Genomic DNA, 23,610 nt, shown 5'->3' with positions numbered 1-23,610 from the left:
TTGGGTTTTATTTGCTAAAGTTCTGTTTTTTGCATTTATGTTTATCAGAGTTATCGGCCTATATTTCCTCTTTCTTATAATATTAGTTTGGTGTCAACGTTATGCTGGCCTAATAAGAGTGGTTTTTGAAGTGTCCCTTCTTTTTCTACTCTTTCAAATTGCTTGTGTAGGATTGCTAGTATTTCCTTTTTCAATATTTGGAAGACTATAACAAAGGCGATTTAGGCCTGGAGTTTCCTTTATGGGAATGTTTTAAATTATAGATTCATCATCCATTATTTTGGACCATCTTTATGGGGATTTTTTTTTTAAACATCCTTGTTGAAGTATAATTGCTTTACAATGGTGTGTTAGTTTCTGCTTTATAACAGAATCAGTTATACATATACATATATCCCCATATCTCCTCCCTCTTGCGTCTCCCTCCCACCCTCCCCATCCCACCCCTCTACGAGGTCACAAAGCATCGAGCTGATCTCCCTGTGCTATGTGGCTGCTTCCCACTAGCTACCTATTTTACATAAATAGCGTATATATTAGTCCATGCCACTGATAGCATATATATTAGTTCATGCCACTCTCTCACTTTGTGCCAGCTTGCCATTCCCCGTCCCCGTGTCCTCAAGTCTGTTCTCTATATCTGCATCATTATTCCTGTCCTGCCCCTAGGTTCTTCATAACCTTTTTTTTTTTTAGATTCCATATATATGTGTTAGCATACGGTATTTGTTTTTCTCTTTCTGACTTAATTCACTCTGTAGAAAACACTCTAGGTACATCCACCTCATACACATAACTCAATTTTGTTTCTTTTTATGGCTGAGTAATATTCCATTGTATATATATGCCACATCATCTTTATCCATTCATCTGTTGATGGACACTTAGGTTGTTTCCATGTCCTGGTTATTGTAAATAGAGCTGCAGTGAACATTGTGGTACATGACTTTTTTTTTTTTTTTTGCGGTACGCGGGCCTCTCACTGTTGTGGCCTCTCCCGTTGTGGAGCACAGGCTCCAGACGGGCAGGCTCAGCGGCCGTGGCTCATGGGCCCAGCCGCCCCGCGGCATGTGGGATCTTCCCGGACCGGGGCATGAACCCGTATCCCCTGCATCGGCAGGCGGACTCTTAACCACTGCGCCACCAGGGAAGCCCCAGTACATGACTCTTTTTGAATCATGGTTTTCTCAGGGTATATGCCCAGTAGTGGGATTGCTTGGTCGTATGGTAGTTCTATTTTTAGTTTTTTAAGGAACCTCCATGCTGTTCTCCATAGTGGCTGTATCAATTTACATTCCCACCAACAGTGCAAGAGGGTTCCCTTTTCTCCACACCCTGTCCAGCATTTATTGCTTGTAGATTTTTTGATGATGGCCATTCTGACTGGTGTGAGATGATACCTCATTGTAGTTTTGATTTGCATTTCTCTAATGATTAGTGATGTTGAGCATCCATTCATGTGTTTGTTGGCAATCTGTATATCTTCTTTGGAGAAATGTCTGTTTAGGTCTTCTGCCCATTTTTGGATTGGGTTGTTTGCTTTTTTGATATTGAACTGCATGAGCTGCTTGTAAATTTTGGAGATTAGACCTTTGTCAGTTGATTCATTTGCAAATATTTTCTCCCATTCTGAGGGTTGTCTTTTGGTCTTGTTTAAGTTTCATTCGGTCCCATTTGTTTATTTTCATTTTTATTTCAATTTCTCTAGGAGGTGGGTCAAAAAGGATCTTGCTGTGATTTATGTCATAGAGTGTTCCGCCTATGTTTTCCTCTAAGAGTTTTATGGTGTCTGGACCTACATTCAGGTCTTTAATCCATTTTGAGTTTATTTTTGTGTGTGCTGTTAGGGAGTGTTCTTATTTCATTCTTTTACATGTAGCTGTCCAGTTTTCCCAGCACCACTTATTGAAGAGGCTGTCTTTTCTCCACTGTATATTCTTGCCTCCTTTATCAAAAATAAGGTGACCATATGTGCATGGGTTTACCTCTGGGCTTTCTATCCTGTTCCATTGATCTATATTTCTGTTTTTGTGCCAGTACCATACTCTCTTGATTACTGTAACTTTGTAATATAGTCTGAAGTCTGGTAGCTTGATTCCTCCAGCTCTGTTTTTCTTTCTCAAGATTGCTTTGGCTATTCGGGGTCTTTTGTGTTTCCGTACAAATTGTGAAATTTTTTTGTTCTAGTTCTGTGAAAAATTCCATTGGTAGTTTGATAGGGATTGCATTAAATCTGTAGATTGCTTTGGGTAGTATAGTTACTTTCACAATGTTGATTCTTCCAATCCAAGAACATGGTATATCTCTCCATCTGTTTGTATCATCTTTACTTTCTTTCATCAGTGTCTTATAATTTTCTGCATACAGGTCTTTTGTCTCCTTAGGTAGGTTTATTCCTAGGTATTTTATTCTTTTTGTTGCAGTGGTAAATGGAAATGTTTCCTTAATTTCTGTTTCAGATTTTTCATCATTAATGTATAGGAATGCAAGAGATTTCTGTGCATTAATTTTGTATCCTGCTACTTTACCAGACTCATTGATTAGCTCTAGTAGTTTTCCAGTAGCGTCTTTAGGATTTTCTATGTATAGTATCATGTCATCTGCAAACAGTGACAGTTTTACTTCTTCTTTTCCAATTTGGATTTTTTTATTTCTTTTTCTTCTCTGACTGCTGTGGATAAAACTTCCAAAACTATGTTGAATAATAGTAGTGAGAGTGGGCAGCCTTGTCTTGCTCCTGATCTTAGAGGAAATGGTTTCAGTGTTTCACCATTCAGAATGATTTTGGCTGTGGCTTTGTCATATATGGCCTTGATTATGTTGAGGTAAGTTCCCTCTAATGCCTGCTTTCTGGAGGGTTTTTATCATAAATGGTTGTTTAATTTTGTTGAAAGCTTTTTCTGCATCTATTGAGATGATCATATGTTTTTCATCCTTCAGTTTGTTAATATGGTGTATCACATTGATTGATTCGCGTATACTGAAGAATCCTTGCATTCCTGGGATAAACCGCACTTGATCATGGTGTATGATCCTTTTAATGTGCTGTTGGATTCTGTTTGCTAGTATTTTGTTGAGGATTTTTGCATCAGTGTTCATCAGTGATACTGGCCTGTAGTTTTCTTTCTTTGTGACATCTTTGTCTGGTTTTGGTATCAGGGTGATGGTGGCCTCGTAGAATGAGTTTGGGAGTGTTCCTCCCTCTGCTATATTTTGGAAGAGTTTGAGAAGGATAGGTGTTAACTCTTCTCTAAATGTTTGATAGAATTTGCCTGTGAAGCCATCTGGTCCTGGACTTTTGTTGGTTGGAAGATTTTTAATCACAGTCTCAATTTCAGTGCTTGTGATTGGTCTGTTTATCTATTCTGTTTCCTCCTGGTTCAATCTTGGAAGGTTGTGCTTTTCTAAGAATTTGTCCATTTCTTCCAGGTTGTCCATTTTATTCTCATACTGTTGCTTGTGATAATCTCTCATGATACTTTGTATTTCCGCAGTGTCAGTTGTTACTTCTTTTTCATTTCTAATTCTATTGGTTTGAGTCCTCTCCCATTTTTTCTTGATGAGTCTGGCTAATGCTTTACCAACTTTGTTTATCTTCTCAAAGAACCAGCTTTTCATTTTATTGATCTTTGCTATTGTTTCCTTCATTTATTTTTCACTTATTTCTGATCTGATTTTTTTTTTTTTTTTTTTTTTTTGTGGTATGCGGGCCTCTCACTGTTGTGGTCTCTCCCATTGCAGAGCACAGGCTCCGGACGCACAGGCTCAGTGGCCATGGCTCACGGGCCCAGCCGTTCCGTGGCATGTGGGATCTTCCCGGACCGGGGCACGAACCCGTGTCCCCTGAATCGGCAGGCGAACTCCCAACAACTGCGCCACCAAGGAAGCCCTGATCTGATCTTTATGATTTCTTTCCTTCTGCTAACTTTGGGGTTCTTTTGTTCTTGTTTCTCTAATTGCTTTAGGTGTAAGGTTAGGTTGTTTATTTGAGATGTTTCCTGTTTCTTGAGGTAAGATTGTATTGCTCTAAACTTCCCTCTTAGAAGTGCTTTTGCTGCCTTGCATAGGTTTTGGGTCGTCATATTTTCATTGTCATTTGTTTCCAGGTATTTTCTGATTTCCTTTTTGATTTCTTCAGTGATCTCTGGGTTATTAAGTAGTGTATTGTTTAGCCTCCATGTGTTTGTATTTTTTACAGATCTTTTCCTGTAATTGATATCTAGTCTCATAGTGTTGTGGTCAGAAAAGACACTTCATATGATTTCAATTTTCTTAAATTTACCAAGGCTTGATTTGTGACCCAAGATATGATCTACCTTGGAGAATGTTCCATGAGCACTTGAGAAGAAAGTGTATTCTCTTGTTTTTGGATGGAATATCCTATAAATATCAGTTAAGTCCATGTTGTTTAGTGTGTCATTTAAAGCTGTGTTTCCTTATTTATTTTCATTTTGGATGATCTGTCCATTGGTGAAAATGGGGTTTTAAAGTCCCCTACTATGATTGTGTTACTGTTGATTTCCCCTTTTATGGCTGTTAGTATTTGCCTTATGTATTGAGGTGCTCCTGTGTTGGATGCATAAATATTTACAATTGTTATATCTTCTTCTTAGATTGATCTCGTGATCATTATGTCATGTCCTTCTTTGTCTCTTGTAATAGTCTGTGTTTTAAAGTCAATTTGTCTGATATGAGAATTGCTACTCCTGTTTTCTTTTGATTTCCATTTGCATGGAATATCTTTTTCCATCCACTCACTTTCAGTCTGTATCTGTCCCTAGGTCTGAAGTGGGTCTCTTGTAGACAGCATATAGATGGGTCTTGTTTTTGTATCCATTGAGCCACTCTGTGTCTTTTGGTTAGAGCATTTAATCCATTTATGTTTAAGGTAATTATCGATATATATGTTTCTATTACCATTTTCTTAATTGTTTGGGGTTTGTTATTGTAGGTCTTTTCCTTCTCTTGTGTTTCCTGCCTAGAGAAGTTCCTTTAGCCTTTGTTTTAAAGCTGGTTTGGTGGTGCTGAATTCTCTTAGCTTTTGCTTGTCTGTAAAGGTTTTAATTTCTCTGTTGAATCTGAATGAGATCCTTGCTGGGTAGAGTAATCTTGGTTGCAGGTTTTTCCCTTTCATCACTTTAAATAATGTCCTGCCACTCCCTTCTGGCTTGCAGAGTTTCTGCTGGAAAGTCAGCTGTTAACCCTGTGGGGATTCCCTTGTATGTTATTTGTTGTTTTTCCCTTGCTGCTTTTTATATGTTTTCTTTGTATTTAATTTTTGATAGTTTGATATATGTGTCTTGGCATGTTTCTCCTTGGATTTGTCCTGTCTGTGCTTCCTGGACTTGATTAACTATTTCCTTTCCCATATTAGGGAAGTTTTCAACTATAATCCCTTCAAATAATTTCTCAGTCCCTTTCTTCTTCTCTACTCTTCTGGGAGCCCTCTAATTCGAATGTTAGTGCGTTTAATGTTGTCCCAGTGGTCTCTGAGACTGTCCTCAATTCTTTTCATTCTTTTTTCTTTATTCTGCTCTGCAGTAGTTATGTCCACTATTTTGTCTTCCAGCTCACTTATTCGTTCTTCTGCCTCAGTTATTCTGCTACTGATTCCTTCTAGAGAGTTTTTAATTTCATTTATTGTGTTGTTCATCATTGTTTGTTTGCTCTTTAGTTCTTCTAGGTCTTTGTTAAACATTTCTTGTATTTTCTCCATTCTATTTCCAAAATTTTGGATCATCTTTACTATCATTACCCTGAATTCTTTTTCAGGTAGACTGCCTGTTTCCTCCTCATTTGTTAGGTCTGGTGGATTTTTACCTTGCTCCTTCATCTGCTGTGTTTCTCTGTGTTCTCATTTTGCTTAAGTTACTGTGTTTGGGGTCTCCTTTTCACAGGCTGCAGGTTCCTAGTTCCCTTTTTTTTTGGTGTCTGTCCCCAGTGGCTAAGGTTTGTTCAGTGGGTTGTATAGGCTTCCTGGTGGAGGGGACTAGTGCCTGTGTTCTGGCGGATGAGGCTGGATCTTTTTCTTCTGGTGGGCACTACCGCCTCCAGTGGTGTTTTTAGGGGTGTCTGTGACCTTATTATGATTTTGGCAGCCTGTCTGCTAATGGTTGGTGTTGTGTTCCTGTCTTGCCAGTTGTTTGGCATAGGGTGTCCAGCACTGTAGCTTGCTGGTCATTGAGTGGAGCTGGGTCTTAGCTTTGAGTTGGAGATCTCTGGGAGAGCTTTCACCATTTAATATTACATGGATCCAGGAGATCTCTGTGGAGCAATGTCCTGAACTCGGCTCTTCCACCTCAGAGGCACAGGCCTGACACCTGGCCAGAGCACCAAGACCCTGTCAGCCACATGGCTCAGAATAAAAGAGAGAAAAAAAGAAAGAAAAATAAAAGAAAATAATTAAAATAAATAGTAAAAAATAATTATTGAAAATTTTTAAAAAAGGAAAGAGAGCAACCAAACCGAAAAACAAATCCACCAATGATAACAAACACTGAAAACGATACAAAAAAAAAAAAAACAGACGGAACCCTAGGACAAATGGTAAAAGCAAAGCTATACAGACAAAATCACACAAAGAAGCATACACGTACACACTCACAAAAAGAAAAAACATATATTTATCGTTGCTCCCAAAGTACACTGCCTCAATTTTCGGGTGATTCGTTGTCTATTCAGGTATTCCAGAGATGCAGTGTACATCAAGTTGATTGTGGAGATTTAATCCACTGCTCCTGAGGCTGCTGGGAGAGATTTCCCTTTCTGTTCTTTGTTCGCACAGCTCCCGGGGCTCAGCTTTGTATTTGCACCCACCTCTGCGTGAAGGTCGCCTGAGGGCATCTGTTCTTCGCTCAGACAGGACGGGGTTAAAGGAGCAGCTTGATTTGGGGGTTCTGGCTCACTCAGGCTGGGCGGAGGGAGGGGTACGGATGCGGGGCGAGCCTGCGGCAGAGGCCAGTGTGAAGTTGCAACAGCCTGAGGCGTGCTGTGTGTTCTCCAGGTGAAGTTGTCCCTGGATCCCGGGACCCTGGCAGTGCCGGGCTGCACAGACTCCCAGGAGGAGAGGTGTGGATAGTGACCTGTCCTTGCACACAGGCCTCTTGGTGGCTGCAGCAGCATCCTTAGCATTTCATGCCCGTCTTTGGTGTCCGCACTGATAGCCACGGCTCATGCCCGTCTCTGGAGCTTGTTTAGGCAGTGCTCTGAATCTCCTCTCCTCACGCATCCCGAAACAGTGGTCCCTTGCCTCTTAGGCAGGTCCAGACTTTTTCCCGGACTCCCTTCTAGCCAGCTGTGGCGCACTAGCCCCCTTCAGGCTGTGTTCACACAGCCAACCCCAGTCCTCTCCCTGGGATCTGACCTCCAAAGCCAGAGCCTCAGCTCCCAGCCCCCGCCCATCCCGATGGGTGAGCAGACAAGCCTCTCGGGCTGGTGAGTGCTGGTCAGCACTGAGCCTCTGTGCGGGAATCTCTCCATTTTGCCCTCTGCACACCTGTTGCTGCTCTCTCCTCCGTGGCTCCAAAGCTTCTCCCCTGCCACCCCCATCTCCACCAGTGAAGGGGCTTCCTAGTATGTGGAAACTTTTCTTCCTTCACAGCTCCCTCCCAGAGATGCAGGTCCCCTCCCTATTCTTTTGTCTCTGTGTTTTCTTTTTTCTTTTGCCCTACCCAGGTAGGTGGGGAGTTTCTTGACTTCTGGGAAGTCTGAGGTCTTCTGCCAGCGTTCAGTAAGTGTTCTGTAGGAGTTGTTCCACATGTAGATGTATTTCTGATGTATTTGTGGGGAGGAAGGCGATCACGTCTCCTCTGCCATCTTGAAGGTCTCCCTCTATGGGAATGTTTTAAATTATAGATTCAATTTCCATTATTTTAGACCACTATTTCTTTAAAAAAATTTTCTGCCTTCTTTTTCTGGTATTCCTATTTACATATATGTTAAATCACTTGATATTATCCAACAATCGTTGAGTTTGTTTACTTTTTTCTTTGTTCTCTAGTTTCATAGTTTCTCTGGGATAGTATGTTTAAGTTCATTGATCTTCTTCAGTGCCTAATCTCTTGTTAAGCCCATCTGGTGAATTTTTAATTTTATATATTTTTCAGTTAATAAAATTTCTGTTCTAGGACTTTGGTTCATTTTTATAGATTTTTTTTAACAGTTTTAGTTTTCTTTTTTTTTTTCTTTGCGGTACACGGGCCTCTCACTGCTGTGGCCTCTCCCGTTGCGGAGCACAGGCTCCGGACACGCAGTCTCGGCGGCCATGACTCACGGGCCCAGCCGCTCCACAGCATGTGGGATCCTCCCAGACTGGGGCACGAACCCATGTCCCCTGCATTGGCAGGCGGACTCTCAACCACTGCGCCACCAGGGAAGCCCTAGTTTTCATTATTATAGTTTCCATTTCTCTTTTGGATTCCCTATTTGTCCCCTCATTGTGTTCAGCTTGTCTTTTAAGTCTTAAACATATTTATAATAGCTAATTCCATTGCCTCTGTCATGTTTTTTCTGTTTCTATTGAGCTATATTTTCTCTTGGTTATAGGTCACCTTTTCCTACTTTTTCACATGCCTGGTCAGTTTTGGTTTTTGCTGGACATTATTGATGCTTCATTGTTGAGTTTCTGTGTTTTGTTGGCTTATTTTAGACAGTGTTGAATTTTGTTCTAGAATGGAATTAATTTGTGGATAATCTTGAGTCTTTCAAGTCTTGCTTTTAAGCTTTATTAGGACAAGTTTAGAGTAGCCTTTACACTAGGGCTAGATTAGTCCAACTTCTGAGGCACTTTCTAGGGCTTCTAAGCTTTTCAACAAGGTTTCTGTACTCTGGGTTGTTGGAATTTGAGCTTCTTCTAATCCTATGTAAGTTTCAGTGATTGTTTAGGTAACAGTTTTTCAGTGTACATTTCTTTCCTGTTTAGTTGCTCTTTGTCTAGTCTTGTATACTCTTCACCCCTAAAATAGGCACAGCTTAGTATTCAGCAAAAGAATGAATGAATGAATGAGTGGGTGAATTTTCTCTACATATTTCTGTAGCTCCTTCTCTGTACCTCTGTCTTATTTCCAGTATGTTGTGCCACAAATTTCATTTACTTCAGTAACCTTGAAACTCTCTGATTCTTTAGCTCTGTGAGGTTGCTCTGCTGTGTGTAGGGCTTACCTTTTTTTATGGCCAGTTCCTTAGGTGTCACATTTTCTGCTGCTTCTTCTTTAATGCCCCACTTTAATGGTTATTTATAAGAGAAGGGTTAGTCTGGTACCAGTTATACTGTCAAGGCTGGAAGCAGAAGTCTTCTGTATATTTTGAAGCTATGGAATTATTAGATGAATCAAATTTAGAACTGTTACATCTTCTTGTGGAATGAACTATTTTATCATTATGAAATTCACTTCTTTATCTCTGATTATAACTCTTGCTTTAATGTCCCCTTTTTAAAATTAATAAAGCTACCTCTGTATTTTGGGGGATTTTTTGTTTGTTTTTGATTAGTGTTTGCATTGTAATTTCTTTTCATCCTTATACATTTAACCTTTTTTGTCTCTTTATTTAAAGTATTTTTTTATAAACAGCAGTGTATAGTTGGGAGTTTTTTAAACAAGTAGTCAGTATATGTTTATTAAAATGATTATATCTTTTTAAAAAATTTAAATATTAGAATCAACTTTGTTTTTTATGTTCCTTTTTTATATTCTTTTCCATTATGGTTTATCACAGGATATTGAATATACTTCCCTGTGCTGTACAGTAGGACCTTATTGTTTATCCATTCTATATTTAATAGTTTGCATCTGCTAACCCCAAACTCCCAATCCATTAATTGGGATTGACTTTTATTGTATCTTACAATTTTTTTTTAATTGGCGTTTTTGTTAATTTATATTTATTTAATGAGATTATTGATAGAATTTGGTTTAAGTCTTTCTTCTTGCTATTTGTTTTCTGTTTGTCTCATTCTTTGTTCCTATAGCTTCTCTTTATTCTTTTTATCTTATTGTTTTAGGTGTATTTTTAATATTATATTTTCTCCTGTATTACTTTTGAGTTATACTATTCTTTTAGAGGTTGCTGTATATTATAATACACAAATTTGACTTACTACAGTCTACTTAAACTTTATTCTTTTAGCACTTCCCAAACAATGCAAGTTTTTAATGTAACATTTTAATGCCACTTACTATCTTTTGCCCTAAGTTCTTTTGCTGTCAAGTATTTTACTTATTCATATGTTAAAATGCCACAAGACATGTTGTCATCTCAATTAGCCACTATTTACCCAGTGTGGTACTCTTCATTTCTTTTTCTGAAGTTGTGTGCTTCCATCTGGGATTTTTCTCTTGAACCTGAAGTTATTCCTTTAGAAGTACTTATAGTTCAGGTCTGCTTTTGACTAGTTTTCTCAGAACTTTGTCTGAAATGTCTATTTCACCTAAATTTCTAACAAATTCTGAAAAGAATTCTAGATGATTATGTGTTTTGTTTTATCACCCGTATGTCATCCCATTGTTTTCCAGCTTCCGTAAGTGTTGTTGAAAAATTAGCCAACAATTTTATTACTGTTCTGCTGAAGGCATTACCTTTTTTCCCATTGGCTGCTTTTTGTCTTTGCTTTTCAACAGTTTGACTGTGATTTCCCTAGGTGTGGATTTGAGGGTTTTGTATGGGTGTTTTTTGTTGTTTTGTATTTATCCTGCTTGGGTTTTACTGAGCTTCATTAATCTGTAGGTAAATGTCTTTTAATTGTTTATGAAAATTATTAGCCTTTATATCTTGAAATATAGCTTATTCCTCTTTTTTCCCTTTCCTTTTATGATTCCAGTTACCTGTATGTTAGATCTTTTTGCTGTGTTCCACTTGTTTCTTACGTTCTTTTTGTTTCTACTTCCTTTTTTCCTCTGGTCTTCAGTTTGGTTATTTTTTATTGGCCTGTCTTTGGATCACTATTCCAGTCTTCTGCTATGTCCAGTAATGCTTTTAAAAACATCTAGTGATTTCTTAATTTCAGATACTGTATTTCTCAGTTCTAGAATGTTCATTAGATTTTTTAAAAATATATTTCAACTTTCTGCCAAAATTCATTGTAGTTTCATCTGTATTTTAGAACTAATGCCCTATTTTCTTCAACATATTAACCAGTTATTTTGAAGTCTGTGACTTATACCTATATCTGAATTCTTCGTTGAAGATTTTTATTGGTTTTTGCCTCATAATTTTGAATGTATGTGTGTGTTAACATGCCTCATAATTTTTTGATGTCACATGTGGATGAAATATTATAGAGTCTCTGGATGTGGATTTGATGATGTTATCTTTAAAGCAGATTATGTTGTCTTGAGAAGGCAAGTAGAATCTGGTGGATACCTTTCATCCTGTTGAATCCTGGTTTTAGGCTTTGTGAGAGCTGGTTTAATTCAGATGGCCTTATTCTAAGGCTCATTTACCTAGGGCCTTGCCCCTTCTTTTCTCTCATCTTAAATCCTGGTGTGTTTACTAGACCCTTCCCCCATGGCAGAGCTTAAACTCCAGTCTGTGTCTCCTCAGCACCACACAGCTCATTTGCCTCATACCTGCTTTTTCTCTGCCTCTTGGAAGGTGTCTTAACCTGTGCATGTGCAGGTGACAGATCAGCCCTTGAAAGTAATTTGTATGTAGATATATGGATGGGGTCCTTTTCCACAGTTCCCTCTGTTTTGCTTCTCAAATCCCATTCACTTTGACAACCCTGAACTCCTACTTTTATTTCCTCATAGGTCTGCCACTTGAGTTCTATTTCCCTGTGCCATAATTTGGAAAAGACGCTCAGCAAAAAAGCCAGGATGTCTGTTGTCCACATTCTTTCTCATGAGGAATGTAACCTGTAAGACCTGCCTGCGCTGTTTGCTGTCCTCACACAGGGGAGCTGGTACCACACTTAGGCTTGAAGGGAGGAGGAGATTACTAGAAAAATGAAGATCAGGGTCATAAAGAAAGGGCTATTTTGAGAGGAGTATGACCTTTGGTCAGCCATCCTGAGGTGATCCTTCATCCAACTCTTACCAGGGATTTGGCCAAACTCAACTAGAAACCAGAAGGCAGGAAAGCACATTAATGTATATAAGTCAGCTTAGGGTAGAGAGGATGTCAGGTAGTCAAGGGGAAAATGGAAATATCTGGCACAGTTCCCCCCTTTCCTTTGTTCCTTAACATATATTCTTTCTTCATTTGGGAGAAAAGTTTGTATCTCAGGCAAAGGAGACACTTGAAATTATATCCAATTTTGGTATCATTGTGGGGTAATGTCCATTCAGCGATACTTTCCTGAAACTTAAAATATTAGGCACACCACCAGTATTTTTCACATACAGAAAGTGAGACTATATGGAGTCCCAAAAAGAAAAACAAGTAAAATAACTACCTGGGTCTCTGCTCAATAGCCGAGAAAGTTGGTAGTCATGAAAGTTCACAGTCATGAAAGTTGGTAATCATAGCTGCCTTCTTTCAATACTCTTTGCATGTTCCCCTTTATCCTCTGCCATTACTTTGGCTGGGCGGAATTCTTTGCCTGGTGGTAGACTCCAGATCTCAATTCTATGGAATCTGAATCTTTGGTGCTCTTGCATTTTGAGGATTGGTACGGTTTTCCATTGATCAGTACAATTGGAAAGAGAGAGCTAAAAGATGCCCCGCTGAGTTTCCTGGGTTCCAAATACAGTGTTACCTATTGTGTAGCAGTCACGTCTGTTCTGTAGCAGGAATTCAGTTTTCCCTTGTCAGCAAAATCAATTACTCTGCTAGTACAATATGTACCTGTTGGTTCAGCTGCATGAAAAGCCGCCAAATGCTCAAAAGGTAGTCTCAGCTCCCAGTTAATCAGTTTTCTGATAGAAGTTAATGTTCCTGGTAGGCACATGTCTCATTGAGCACTGGGACCTTAAAATTAACCAAGCTAAGGTTTTATTAATGGGAGGTAAAAAATTTTTCAAGTGAGTCATTTAGTATAATAATGAGATGGCTTACCATTACTTGTACTTCTTGATTGCCAGACCTGTGCACTCTGGCTCTGGGGGAGACTGTACCATATTTTGGCTGCTGATTTAACACAGAACATTCTGCACTTGGTCCTCATAATACTGTTTCCAAGCAGGTTCATAACTGAACCTTTAACAGGCCATTTCACTATCTTACCAAGCCAGTTGCCTCTGAATGATAGAGCATGTAGTGAGATAAGTGAAATCCATGCTCATGATCCTATTGCCACATGCTTATGATTCTTTTGCCATAAACTATATTCTTTGGTTGGAGGCAGTGTTGTGATGGATAAGGCATTCTATAAATCTAGTAACAGTGGTGCTGCAGAACACTTGAGGCAGAGAAGGAAAATCTGTGTTTAGAACATGGATTTATCCTTTTGAGGACAAAACATTGTTCATGCCCCAGTGGAAGAGGTCTAGTATAATCAATCCCAGCTGGTTCCTCAGGGAAATGGTGCCATATTGAAAGCTCAGCATTGGCTTATGCTTTGGGGAGGTTGGGCACTCAACAGTGGCAGTAGCCAGATCAGTATTTGTGAGTGAAAGACCCTTTTGTTGGGCTCATGCATATCTCCATACTTGCTACCGTAGCCATTTTGTTCATGAGCCTATTGAATAAGCACTGAATTGGCCAAAGAAAGAGGCTGGCTGGCATCCTCAGGAAGGGTCATCTTGTCCACCTGAATAATGAGAGCCTTCTTTACAGTGGGACATTAATATCTTCAGATTCTCTGCCCATTCACATATATCTTCTTCAGACCTCCCTCTCACCAATTTTCCATTTCCATTTTCTTTCTCATACCCCCAGTCATCTGGCAATCTCATTTGTCACTTCCCATAAATCAGTCTATTCTAGATCCAAACCTCTGTCCATTTCTCCTTCAATATGAAATGGGTAAGCAAATGTACAAATCTGCATAGGGTTATTACTCTGGGATCATCCATTCTGGCTGATACCAGCATCTGGTGCAGATCCATTTGTGAACCAGGCCCTCAATTTTCTCTCGTAATAAGGAACTCCACAAGAAGCCGAAGGAGTAGGCTGAGGGAGCGGGGTTAAACCACATACCATGAAAATCTAAACTGCCTGCTGATAAAGTTGACTTGTCCCTCTTGGACCTGTGTATACCCACTCCCTTGCATTTTATAGTGAAATGTGCTCTGTTGCCCAATATTATGTTTCAGTACATCAGTTAATAACTAGTTCATGATGGGCAGTTCAGGTTGCATAATCTTTTGGTGTCCTATGGTCAGACATTTGTCTCTACCAGGGTTTTGTAACAAGCCAGGAGCTGCTTTTAATGGAGAATTATCTGCAGTGTAGGGTGTGGTCTTTTCTAAAAACTATAGGACTGTGTGGTCATTATCTTTTGGGGACTTTCTACAGGCTTTTAACATCTCTATCACAAACACTTTGAATAACACTGGGTCGGCTGGGTCATAAATCTCATGTGGCTGAAGAATTTGTATTGAGGCCTGGGACTGCTATGTAGCCCTTTCTTGCTGTGGGCCTCACTGAAAACTGACAGCCTTATGAGTTACCCTTCAAAAATGGGTAAGAATAGCATATGTAGCGTTCTTTCAAATCCCAGAGGCTCACCAAGCTTTGTACCTCTTTGTAATTGGCCTTTCAAGGCACAGCATCTTGCCCTCCACTGTAGAGGAGCCTCCTAACATGCATGAAACTACTGGACCCTTAGAAACTTCATATTTGTGACACATCCCTGAACTTGTCACCCTTCTTCTAACCCACATTTGCCTTACTCAGGCACTACTCCTACTTGTTACTTCTCAGCAAATCCAGTTAGCATAAAAGCATCAATGTAATGGACCCACATGATATTCTTTGAAATAGTAAGATGATCAAGTACTCTCCAGACTAATTAGGATAGAAAGCAGTAAAATTGATACATCCCTGGGACAAGACAGTTAGCGTATTCTATTGCCCATGTTATGTAAATGCAACTGGCAATAGCTAGAGACTGTCAGTCAGCTATGCTCCCTGGAGAATATGTTCTCTTGAAGGGAGTCCTGAACAGTGCAGCTCCTTGGCCACTATAGGGGTGTGCTACAGGAGGGTCTGTGATCCCTTTGGGCCCTCCTGAGAGGGACTTGGGCTAATCTTCCATCAGGCTAAGTCCCCATTCTGACTGGTGGCTCACAGTGGAGTTTCAGAATTATAGGGTCCTTCAGGGCCATTACCTAATAGCCCCCAGAATATCTTGATAGTTCCCATTCTTCAGCAAATTGTCTCCCTGGTAAATATCTCTTGCAAAATGGCTTGGGGAAATTTTTGCAGTATACATCTGTGGCCATATTACAGTATCCTTCCTTAAAGGGATCCTGCATCCCCCTTCTGAGGCAGGAATACCAGGTATATGACGTGGCTTAAATCCAGGAACTTGGAACAGGTCATGAATTCCAATTATGGTGAGTTTCATTCATTTCTGCCCAACAGAATTAGAATCTTCTAATTTTTAGGGATCCTGCAATCAGGTAGCCACCGTTTAAGATCTGTTTTGGATAAAACACTTTGATTAGCACTCTGCCCTGTGGTTTATTGTGGTGATTGCTTCCATTTTGTCTTTGAGGGCTAAGTGCTGTCACCTGGCCTTTATCATTCCAGGATTATGTTATTCCCCAATGAGATCAGGGAAACCAGTTCCATTGCAGCACCGTCTGTCATTTCTGGCCTAATGAAAACACCACCACAGAACTCTGGAGGATGCTAATGTCCCTCTTACCAGTGTACTTCCTAAAGTCTTCCTGGGCAAGATGAGAAGACTGTACCTAATGGATCCATTTCAACATTTCCAGTTCCCTGGTCCTTTGGACTCCATCTTCTACCAAGAAGCTCTGGCATTTCAACATCATCAAAAGAGGCCACTGTAGAGTCCCAGCATTTACTCAACCAGCTGTTAATGCCATTTGCAAGTTATCATTAAATTCGGAGTCCCAGGGAGTTGCATTCATCACAATTAAAAGTAGCCCAGGGCTTCCCTGGTGGTGCAGTGGTTGAGAGTCCGCGTGCCGATGCAGGGGACACGGGTTCGTGCCCCGGTCCGGGAGGATCCCACATGCTGCGGAGCTGCTGGGCCCGTGAGCCATGGCCGCTGAGCCTGCATGTCCGGAGCCTGTGCTCCGCAATGGGAGAGGCCACAACAGTGAGAGGCCCGCGTAACCACAAAAAACAAAAAAACAACTGTGTGTCCCAACCTGGGAGAATTTGGTGAGGAGTTTTATTGCAGTGGTACAAGGGCAGGGTTGCTGATAAGGATTAGGGTGTATGCTGGGTCTGCACTCCTTTAATCTGGTCTCACATAGAGACCACTCCTTTAATCTGGTCTCACATAGCCTTCCTTGGAGGCAAGGAAAGATGGTAGAGGTGTGTTCTGAGGAAAATTGTCCTCAATTTGTGAGTCATTGGAAGGTTTTTAAGTAAAGGAGTGGTTTTTCCTCAGAAGGGTTTCTATTAAAGAAAAGGAGTTGCCTCTGTCAACAGGAAAGACGGATGTTTAAGGTTCTCAGTCTCTGTGTCTGGCAGAACATCCACATCCCATATCTCAGAGTCCCACTCCTTTCCCATCCTTACTGTAGGAGACCTGGAGGGCTTAAGTGGCACTAGCTCTTTGCAGACCTTACATTAGACTCTTTGCTTTGTTCTCTGCGATATACACCCTATGATTACAAGAGATGAACTCCTTCACAACTGCCAATGAGGACTTCTGGTTGCCCATGAATGTCTTTAATTGTGTGTTCATAACTTTAATTTTTTCCCTTCATTCTCTGAGACTGTCAGAAGAATACAGGTGGTAATCACAATTTTTATAACTATTATTGCTGTAGCAATTAAATGTCACAGTCATTTCATCTCACATCTTGCTCTCTATCTGCATTTCATCCTATGCTACCACTGATAATAATTTGAAAAATCAGGATGCTACATCCCATAGATTTCTCATGGCCTTATTTTGTTGTATTCCTTGAATATATGAACAACCTGGTCCCAGAATTCTATTTTGAGGATCTATTTCTTAGGGCTATTTCTGGTACAACTACTGTGTCTGAGTCAGAAAACAGATGGCATACTCAGAATAATTCAAGGAGAACCTAATAAAGAGACAATTTACAAAGCTATGGTCAGCATATAGGGAAACTGCAAGGAATAGTATAGTACCCTGAAGCTGGTAATAGTATAAGTGCTACCATCTTTAGGCTGGAAGGGAGGAGTGGAGGGAAAGGTTAGGAGAACTCAGAAGGAAAAAGTCTCAAGAGAGCCACCTTGAGAGAAACTGGGTTCTTTGGTCAAGAGGCACAACCATCCAGTGGCTACTCCATAGGGAAAGTCTGGGGAATCTCTTCTGTCCCTCAGACATCCTACCAGGGTTCCCCAGTGGCAGGACCCAATGGAAAGCCAAAGGGCAGGGGAGAGCTTTGATATAGGTCAAACAGGTGAGCCTCCTGAGGGCAGAGAGCAAGGTATAAGATGTTGGAGAATGGATAGAAAGACACACCAATTATATAAAGGGTTTCAAGAATGTTTTTGTTTTGGCATCTTATTTAAATTTAAGGCATGACCTGGAGAAGGAAAATAGTATAATTTGATGAGGTAGTCTCAGATTAGAATTAAGAGTCTAATCAACTCATGAAAGGAGAAAGCAAGAGCTTTGAGAAACCCATTTCTGTATTCCACATACCTCTTCAGGGGAAGAGTGACTTTTGTAAGCATCTTAACTGTCTTGTGAGTTTACATGAGTAATTCAGAAATATTGTAGTGCTCACTCTGTGCTATTCCCAGAATAACAAATATCTGGGCTTGTTTTTATTAAATAATTTTATTAACTGACCTACATAGACATTATCTTTAACAATTCAACATAAAAATAAATACTTTAGGATAAATAATTTAAGTGAATTTTTTAGAGCCCGTAGGGCTTACAAAAAGAATCTTAAAAGATCCATATTTATCATCTGAAGACTAATAGTTACAAAAGGTAGAAAAGCATACATCAAAAAATAAATATAAATTTTAAATATTTAAATAAATAGAAAGCCTGATACATTTAAAGTGGGAGGCACTTAATTATCAAGTCATTGTTGAGTAGATGCTTTGACAAAAGGTAATCCATTTTTTCAGAAATTCTACAGCGGTTACTGTCTCATCATCATATTCACATGTGAATCTTGTTTCAGATCCCTGTAAAAGAAAACATTTTAATTTTGTTTTAGTTCAGGGTAGTTTACCTTATATGTAATTATTTTCAGTTGAAGTCTTATAGACTTATGGCCTTTATTTTCAAGTATGTTAAACATATTAACCATTCACATTTTCTTGAAATGATCAAAATGATGTGCCAAAGTTATATGTTATGATACCCAGTGATAGTGACATAAAAGCTGAAATTTTCCTCATTTGTTAATTGTCACTCTTAATGAACACAAGATTTTTTTTCCTGAATTTTGTACAATAAACATTTTAAAACAGTTTTAGACAAATACTTCATTAAGTGCTTCATGCAGAATTAAAGTTGTTAAACCTCTTTTCCTCTCGAATTATATCTATACCTAAATATAGGTTACATGTATACAGTGATAAGCACATTATACTTTCTTCATTTCTAAACCTTAAATCTCCTATTAGTCTGCTTGAGTGAATCTCCTCATATTTTCCCCAAAGCAAAATGGAACCAACCCAGAGTAAGTTAGGATAAGCTTTGGGGGGAAATTTGTATGACAAACATTTTCAAAAATACTCATAATGAATCCCACCCCACCTCAATGCAGATAAATTTCCCAATTTTTAGAAGTCTAAACATTAGAAATTCTGTGGACTGAGTTTTTAGAAATTAACCTCCTCTGCTGATAAGAACTGTTTCAACTCTGCCTCTGGCTGACAAGCTAAGAAGAAAATATTTTGATATATAGTGAGATTAAAAGAGGGGACTTTTTCAAATTTGAAGTAATTCCTATCCTGAGAACATAAATCAAGTTAGATAAAGTATTCCCTTTAAACAAACTATTGCAGTATTATATACCTTCTTACATATAATTATTTAAATATTATAACCTCTTGGAGGTTTAGATTTTTTAAAGTATCTTGCTTTTTCTGATTTTCATGTAATTTTATATTAATTTTGCATCTAGAATTTAGAATGAGTTTTTCTGATGGTCAAGAATTTTAGAGCAAAATTATTGACATAGATGGTAAACTGAGTCTATCAATGGGTAGATGACATTGATCTCAATGTATTTTTTAAATTAAATAGAAAGAGACTGTCTACTAATAAAGTGAATCTTATTTGGAGACAACTATAGAGTTACATACTTTTAGAAAGTTGGTTCTACTGTAATTAAAATTATGCTGTTTATTTTAGGATATCTATTAATTCATGAATTTTGTACTTTGGCAGATGGATGAGAAAAGAGAGCCATGAATTTCTCACATCACCCAAGTTCCTTGTATGTTTCATGCTTCCTATGCATTTAAAAATACTTGAGGTCCTGAAAGTGAGTATTACTTCTAAATAAAAAGTTAATTATCTGGTCCATTGGCCATTTTACTGGTTGCCTTTTTTTTTTTTTTAGACAAATCTCTCGGTTCTTCCACCAGATGATAGGAAAATCTCATTTAAAAAGTCTTTCAGGTAATAAGAATTAGCTATTCTGGAAAATGATCTGAAGGAATTTAAAAATATGTAATGAAATCTGTCTGCTTTCTGTGAAATTCAATTCAGTGTCTTCTTCCACTCCCAATTTTGTGTTCATGTGAGGGGTGACAGAGTGCAGCAGTGGGGGCTTGTCCCTGAATGGATGGTAGGTGGAAGCCCTCTAGCTTACACTTCCCAGCTCCACCTAATATAAAAATGAGTTATGGGGGCCTCCCTGGTGGCGCAGTGGTTGAGAGTCCGCCTGCCGATGCAGGGGATACGGGTTCGTGCCCCGGTCTGGGAGGATCCCATATGCCGCGGAGCGGCTGGGCCCGTGAGCCATGGCTGCTGAGCCTGCGCATCCGGAGCCTGTGCTCCGCAACGGGAGAGGCCACAACAGTGAGAGGCCCGCGTACCACAAAAAAAAAAAAAAAAAAAAAAAAAAAAAAAATGAGTTATGTTCACAGTGGACTTAAAATGCATGAGTACTTCACAAATACCAAAAATGTTATACCACATTAAAACACCCTTCCATTTATTTTATTTCCAGGAGAGCAAATAACGTAATATCTTACCTTTAGTGTCAAAACTATTCTGTTGATATTGTCCATTAAATCCTTGATATCTATCGAGTTCTGGGTTTTGCTTTGAGCAACATTTAGCACATCCTCCAGAGGTTTGAGTTCTTCTGCTAGACACTGAAGATGTTTCAATTCTGTAGCCTTGAATAATAATAAAAGTAATTATCAGGTCAATTTGCCCTGACTAAAGGTCAGAATCAGAAATTAATATCAAAATTTATTTATTAACAGAGGCAGTATATAGTTTTTACCATTCTCTCTGTTTTCATCATTACTATAAAGATGGACCAACATTATAAGACTGGAAAAATGAGAGTTCAGCTGCCCATAGTTAGCATTAACTGTTAGTTAACAAATAATGAGTCATTAATTTCAGCTTAATTTAGCTTTGAAAAAAAGTCAACATTTGTGCACCCAAATGTAAATCACCAATATAGGTTGAATTCTTTTCCAGTCTGCAGAGAAATTATTAGAACCAGAGTAGTCATAATGTGGAAGTATAGGATCACATTCTCTGATTCTAATATTTAATATTAGAATATTAGTTATTAGATATTTATTAGATATTTAATATTTAAGAGTTGAGAATCATAGAATGTTAGGGACAGAGGGAGCTCTTGGATGCCATCTGTCACAATTCCAACATTTTATGGATTAGTTGTAGCTATTTAGTAATGGGTCAATATAGCAAGGCACATATAACTGCACCTTAATTTTTTACTTTTCTATAATAAGTACATTAAGATACATTTTTAAAAATGATTTGTCCAAATCAAATAAAAGCTTACAGTATTTGAAGGATTTTTGGATGGGCCTCCTAATTTAGACATATACACATACAAATACACACACACACATAACACACTTCTATATATAATGATAATATTTCATACTTCTATGGTACATTATAATTTCAAAGTGTTTTGTCCTAAAGAAGCCCAAGTCTCACAGCCACCTTTTGAGATAGGTAATGTAGTGTGTTATCTCCATATTACAAATAAGGAAATTAAATCTCAGAATTTCAGTGTCTTCCCCAAGGCCATATGACTAGGTGGAGCCAGGATTAAATTTCAGTTCTTTTTCTTTATAACATTAACATAACAACCTTTGAATTAAATGTTTTTATAGCTCTCTAAATTCTTTTGCAAACATGAATGGTTGTAAATGAACAAATGAATGACGTTTATCACATTACTTTTAGTTTCAAATAGATTTTGCGTTGTCATTTAGAAACTGCTAGATTTCAAAGAATTTCACCACCCTCTAAATTATGCACATAATCTGGTGTTATCTTTTTAACACTTTTTAAAGGGAGAGGTAGGAATACACCACATACATGTTATGACATTTTCATCTAATGCCCTTTCAACTTGCTACTATAAGTTCTACAAGTTCAGGGCTTAAGTTTTTGGCATGAACAACTTGGAGCTCTTTCCTTCAAAAACAGTCTAGTGTCTTTCCGCTGCTGGAGGTAAGAGTTAGTTACGTGAGTCTGATTAAGTTGGAGGAGCATCTCTAAGTTATCTCCTTTTTATCTTTTAAAGGGGTAGTTTGATGTATAATTTCCTCGAATTTATAAGAAGTGGGTCAGTGGGATTGCATTCATGACCCTTAAATCCCATTTTTTTTCTGGGCTGTTCACCCAGGGACAAGCTCTTCTTAGCATCAGATTTTGCCCATTATCTGTTGACCAGTATGACTACTAGGAAACTTTACATGCATAGCGTAGCTCTAGGAGCTTAGATGATGCTTAGCTAACTGTCTGAATCCCCAAACGACCAAATGAAGCTTTTAGTCTTGGAACGTAAGTCATATAGCATCAGAAGTCTCTAGGTCTATTGACATGAAAGATGTGTAAGTCCAAAATTTTACTTTATACTCTCCAGGAAGAATTTTGTCTTTATTATTACTTCTAATAGCTAATGCTTATATGGTGTTTACTATATGCCAGATACTGTTCTGAGTACTTTACATTTACTCCTTAATCCTCACAAAACTATATGAAGTATATACAATTATCATTTACATAAGTAAGTAAGAAACTGAATCACAGAGTAACTTGCCCAAGGTTACAAAAGATTGGACATGGCAGAGCTGAGATTTCAGTTTAAATAATCCGCCCTAGAATCTGTGCTACGGATTACTGCTATGATGCCTCTTGAAGATAGATCCTTAGGAATCTTTCCTAAAACAGTAAAGGATTTTTTTTAAAGTGGGCCCTCTGATATCAGTTTTGCTAATTTGAATGGTAAAGTGATATGATCAGGTATCTCTAGAGTTTTATATTTTTAAATAAAACAGTAGGTCAACACAATCTCTTTTAAACTGTCTGAGCAATAAAGTGAGAATATTATTCTTTTCTTCCCATTCCCTCTACCCCAAAACACACATAAGTACGTATAAAAAAAAATATTGACAAAGCCATTTTTCAGAAGCCCATTATCAAACTTGGTTTTTTTTAAAAAGATGCTGAGGTTACTAATTCTTCTCCTCAGCTGAAGTGCTATTAATCCAGGTAGTGTGTAAATTTTCACATTACTTTCAATTCTATTAAAATGTAAATGAATGTAGAAAATTGTACTTACCTTCTTGGGCATGTAAAATTTAAATGTGAGCATCCTGAAGAGCTTGAGGTTCTCGTAATTCTGAGAAAGCATAACAGATTGTTATTAAAAAAAAGAAAGTCCACTTAGAAAAATTAATTGTAATAATTTGAGTAAGAAAGGGAATAAACTTACATTAATTTCCTTCAAAAGCAACTGTAAATCCTGCAGCAATGACTTCACTTGTTTCTTTGTGTTCTCCGTAGAGCTTGAAGTAGGTGCACCGTTTGCCACGAGTGCAAGAGTTAGTGCAATGCAAGACAAGAGTTGCATCTTGTACATTGTGGCAGGAGTTGAGGTTACCGTGAGTAGTGATTAGAGAGGCTGATAGGAAGCTCTTGAACAAGAGAAGCAATTTATACTGTTAATTCTGGAAAAATATGATGGGGGTGTCAAAATGTTTTACATATTACACATACTTTCAAAGATTCTACCTGTGTGGCAAAAAGCATTACCTTTATTTTTCCTCTTCTGATGACTCTTTGGAATTTCTTTAAACCCCCATAAACTGACTGAATGGATGTAGGTGAAATCCCTCTTGGTTACATTAGCCCACACTTAGGTGGCAGTTCTAATTCATACAACTAACGCCTTCTGTGTGAAACAGTTTTTCCTCCCTCTTTCTTTAAGGGGGTGGGGATACAAAAGAGTCTCATGAAAAATTTCTCTTTGTCATAAAACTGTGTGGAACATGTGGAACACCATGTTGTGGTGGACAAGAGCAAGAATAAATAGTTGAAAAGAATAAATTTTTAGATTTGTTGATTAAACA

General features: G+C 38.5%; 1 protein-coding gene across 1 annotated transcript; it reads right to left on the bottom strand.

Moving 5' to 3' along the window:
• Positions 1-18,093: 18,093 nt before the first annotated feature.
• IL2 (interleukin 2) lies at positions 18,094-23,120 on the bottom strand (the record flags this gene model as incomplete). Its single annotated transcript, XM_079697092.1, has 4 exons — positions 18,094-18,204; positions 20,230-20,376; positions 22,821-22,880; positions 22,974-23,120. 4 exons carry the CDS (start codon positions 23,118-23,120, stop codon positions 18,094-18,096), a joined length of 465 nt encoding a protein of 154 aa, XP_079553218.1.
• Positions 23,121-23,610: the final 490 nt, after the last annotated feature.

The sequence above is a fragment of the Hyperoodon ampullatus genome, assembly GCF_949752795.1.
Source record: "Hyperoodon ampullatus genome assembly, chromosome: 1".
Lineage (NCBI taxonomy): Eukaryota > Metazoa > Chordata > Mammalia > Artiodactyla > Ziphiidae > Hyperoodon > Hyperoodon ampullatus.
The sequence above is the reverse complement of the archived record's forward strand: the minus strand, read 5'-3'. Positions and strand labels throughout refer to the sequence as shown.